Raw genomic sequence first — 3,062 nt, 5'->3', positions numbered from 1 at the left:
CCTTCAGAAAAAGCTGGGAAAAGAGCGTGTTGCAATAGTTGCAGGGTGTGTATGTGTGTGTGTGGCACAGATAAAAGTAGTTGTACTTCTATTACTTGTTTCCATTATGACAGAACTCACAAAGAGCTAGGCTCTCTCCAAACCAATGGCAAGAAACAGTTCCTGCCAAAACAACATGAAAGTAATGTTGTAAAGGTTGAATTATATTGCTTAAAAGTTAGGAAATATCAGAGCCAGTACAACCTTAATTCAACTCTTCTGTGCATATTCATTATGATCCAGTCTTTAATTACATGATCAAATACACTTTTTCTTTATTTTCTCTCCCTAAGGCCTCTGCTTCATTTGAAGTTTCAGGTGGGCTGAATAAGGCAGTTCTTAGATGTTTACATTTCTCTTCTTCCACATCCTGCCATTAAGGTATCAGTGAGTATCTTGAAGTATTGACCAGGAAAAGTTGCCCCTCTGCATCTGGAGCTGCAGAGGCAGGATTTGACAGGTGGGTCCTGGCCAGAGAAAGTAAGAACCATTTCATATATCCCAAAAGGTACAGGTGCCAAAGAAGTTCAGAGCAAAATAGAAGATAGGTGAAATGTGCTGGCACACTGGCAGGAAGCTAAGATACAAACCAGCAACAGTCTAAGGTACAGCCAGTTTCTCTGATGTCCTCCCCTGAAGTCCTGTCAAGGAAAGTTGACTTTGATGCCGTGAGCTGTATGCCAAAGCCCTCATCATCGCTAAGAGCCTATATAGTTTAAAGATGAGAATCTTTGGGAGCATTTCACAGGCAGGAAATGGCAGCAGCTCCTTTGCTATCTCGCCATAGCACTGAGATGGAGGCTGACTTGTCTAGACTAAGCAAACAAGATGGTTCTCTGCATCAGCAGCTCCTGTTACCTTGTTCCCTCCCACAGCGATGAGGTCCTGCTGACAGGTATCTTGCAGAGCCTTAGTCTCAAAGTTACACTTGCACTCCTTGCTGGTTGCACAGTAGGAACACCTAGGCAGTTCATTCCCTGCTCTATATGCGCAGCCATTTACCCTTTCAATAGACAAGACCTTCTTTATTCATGTTGAAAGTGTTTGGAAGCAACAGGAACTGGCAAAACTTCTTGATTGGTAAAATAGTCTGAATTACTGACTTTGCAGGAGATTTGAGGGGAAACCCTTTGATAGCCTAACAAGTTTTTTGTTTTGTTTTTTTTTAAAAAAAGATTAAAAAAATACTTTTCTTCTCCTCTTGCAGGGCATGAGATGAGGTGCATGCTGCCACATTATGTTCTTCGAATAAAATTCAAGGGGGATGATTCAAATCTGAACTAAATAGCCTAGTTGTCCATAACAGTTACTTCTGTAGCAAGCCAAAACCTTGTGCTTTGGTGTGCTACTACATAAGATCACTTATCTACTTGGGAGTTCCTAAAACCCCTTCTGAAAATTTGATTCTGGCTAGAACTCAGAGATAAAGCTAATGTCCAAGCAAATGTGTCTTTGGTGAAGCATTTACAGCAGTGATTTTGTTGTAATTGTGATGCTCTGATAATGCAAGTGGTATTTTGGGCAAGTGGTATTTTCCAGTAGGTTGATGAACCTCAACCTGAAGGGGCAGAGAAGCATCTGCTGCTTTGGGGTTTGAAAGAGTACAGCAAATGCCAGCCTATGAACCGAGCAAAAATGGCAGCTCTGGATACACCTGACAGACACCATGGAAGCACTTGAGAAGAAAGGGTGGCTGGTACCTAAAGAGTAGCAAGAGGATGGGCCAGGTTGGCAGCTCCTCCCTTCTCACAGGACAGAGGGACAGCTCATCATCACTAATGTAGGACTTAGAGGTTAGTGGTGGGAAAGTAGATGAGAATGCTCTAAAAACCACACCAAAGTTTTTAGTATGCAGTAAAGCTGTGAGCTTAAGCTCCCAGGATTATCTTTTGAAGGTGTCTTGCAGATCTCCCTTGTGTAGACGGTCAAAGATGAGAGTCCCTTGAGGCTGACGGTCTAAGACAGAATAGATCCTAAGCACTGTTCAGGTGTATCTGACAAACAAAAACTGTGTATTTTAATCTTTTATTTAAATTGTTTCACACATATATTTAAATGTATTTCATTACAGAATTATTTTACTGAAAAAGAAGTCTTTAGGATTTTATTGTGAGTTATTATTACGCCTTTAATGGCCTAATTTCTGATCTTTGACTGGAAGCACTGTAAATGTAAATATCAGGCTGTAATCCATTTGCAATTTTGCATAGGGGAGGGGCACTTACCCTAGGGGAAGAACGAGTTTTCTATCAAAGCAGCTACACTTTGTCTTTTTACAAAAAAAACCAAAACAACAAACCAAACCAAACACAACCAAACAACAAACAACAACAACAACAAAAAAACCCAACAAAACACACACCAAAACATATTTTGTTGCTTCTTTCATCTCTCCTTTAGTTTTGTAAACAGGGAGACGCACGGCGTTCTGAGGCTCCAGGCTTCACACTGTTCTTGGCTGTTGCCAGCTGAGCAGTACATGTCGGTTCTTTCTGCCCACGGTGGGATTCCCCCCTTTCAGAGCAAGTGGCAGGAAAGCTGGGATAGCGGTGCGGTCCCGGGGAAGGGCACACTGCTGAGCAGCGTGCCTGAGGGGCCCGGAAGGCTGGAAGGTGCATTCCAGGAGTGACCACAAAGAACAAGGGCTGAGGTTCGGTCAGTGGGCAGCGCGCGGGCGCAGCCCCTGCTGCCCAGCCCGCCCTGGGCTTTGCTGTCACCCATGGACGTGCGGGCCCCACCAGCAGCCCCAAGGAAAACCTCATTGCCCTGCGCGGAGGCCCCAGCCTAGAGACCCCGGTGTGAAGGCAGCCTCAAGGTCCCGGTACAGGAACGCGAGGACAAAGCCGCGCTCGGTTCCCTGGGTACCTAAGTGGTCGCACTGGGGCACACCAGGGGCTCCGAGAGAAGGCGGGAGGGGAAAAGCCGCGTCACCTCCGCTGGCTGTAGGGATAAACAAGGCCGGGGCCGCGCACCCCACCTGCTGCAGGTGCCTTTCCCCGGGGAAACGCGCTCACACCCCCCCC

General features: G+C 45.7%; 1 protein-coding gene across 1 annotated transcript in view; it reads left to right on the top strand.

Annotated features, from left to right (window-relative positions):
• Positions 1–867: 867 nt before the first annotated feature.
• The window catches only part of BTG1 (B-cell translocation gene 1, anti-proliferative), a 4,997-nt gene continuing 2,802 nt past the window's right edge, over positions 868–3,062 (top strand). The window contains exon 1 of the mRNA XM_010008058.1: positions 868–934. Within this exon, the coding sequence (XP_010006360.1) occupies positions 868–934 (67 nt within the window). The remainder of the gene's footprint in view (positions 935–3,062) is intronic.

The sequence above is a fragment of the Chaetura pelagica genome, unplaced genomic scaffold (assembly GCF_000747805.2).
Source record: "Chaetura pelagica isolate M959 unplaced genomic scaffold, ChaPel_1.0 scaffold50, whole genome shotgun sequence".
Taxonomy (NCBI): Eukaryota; Metazoa; Chordata; class Aves; order Apodiformes; family Apodidae; genus Chaetura; species Chaetura pelagica.
The sequence above is the reverse complement of the archived record's forward strand: the minus strand, read 5'-3'. Positions and strand labels throughout refer to the sequence as shown.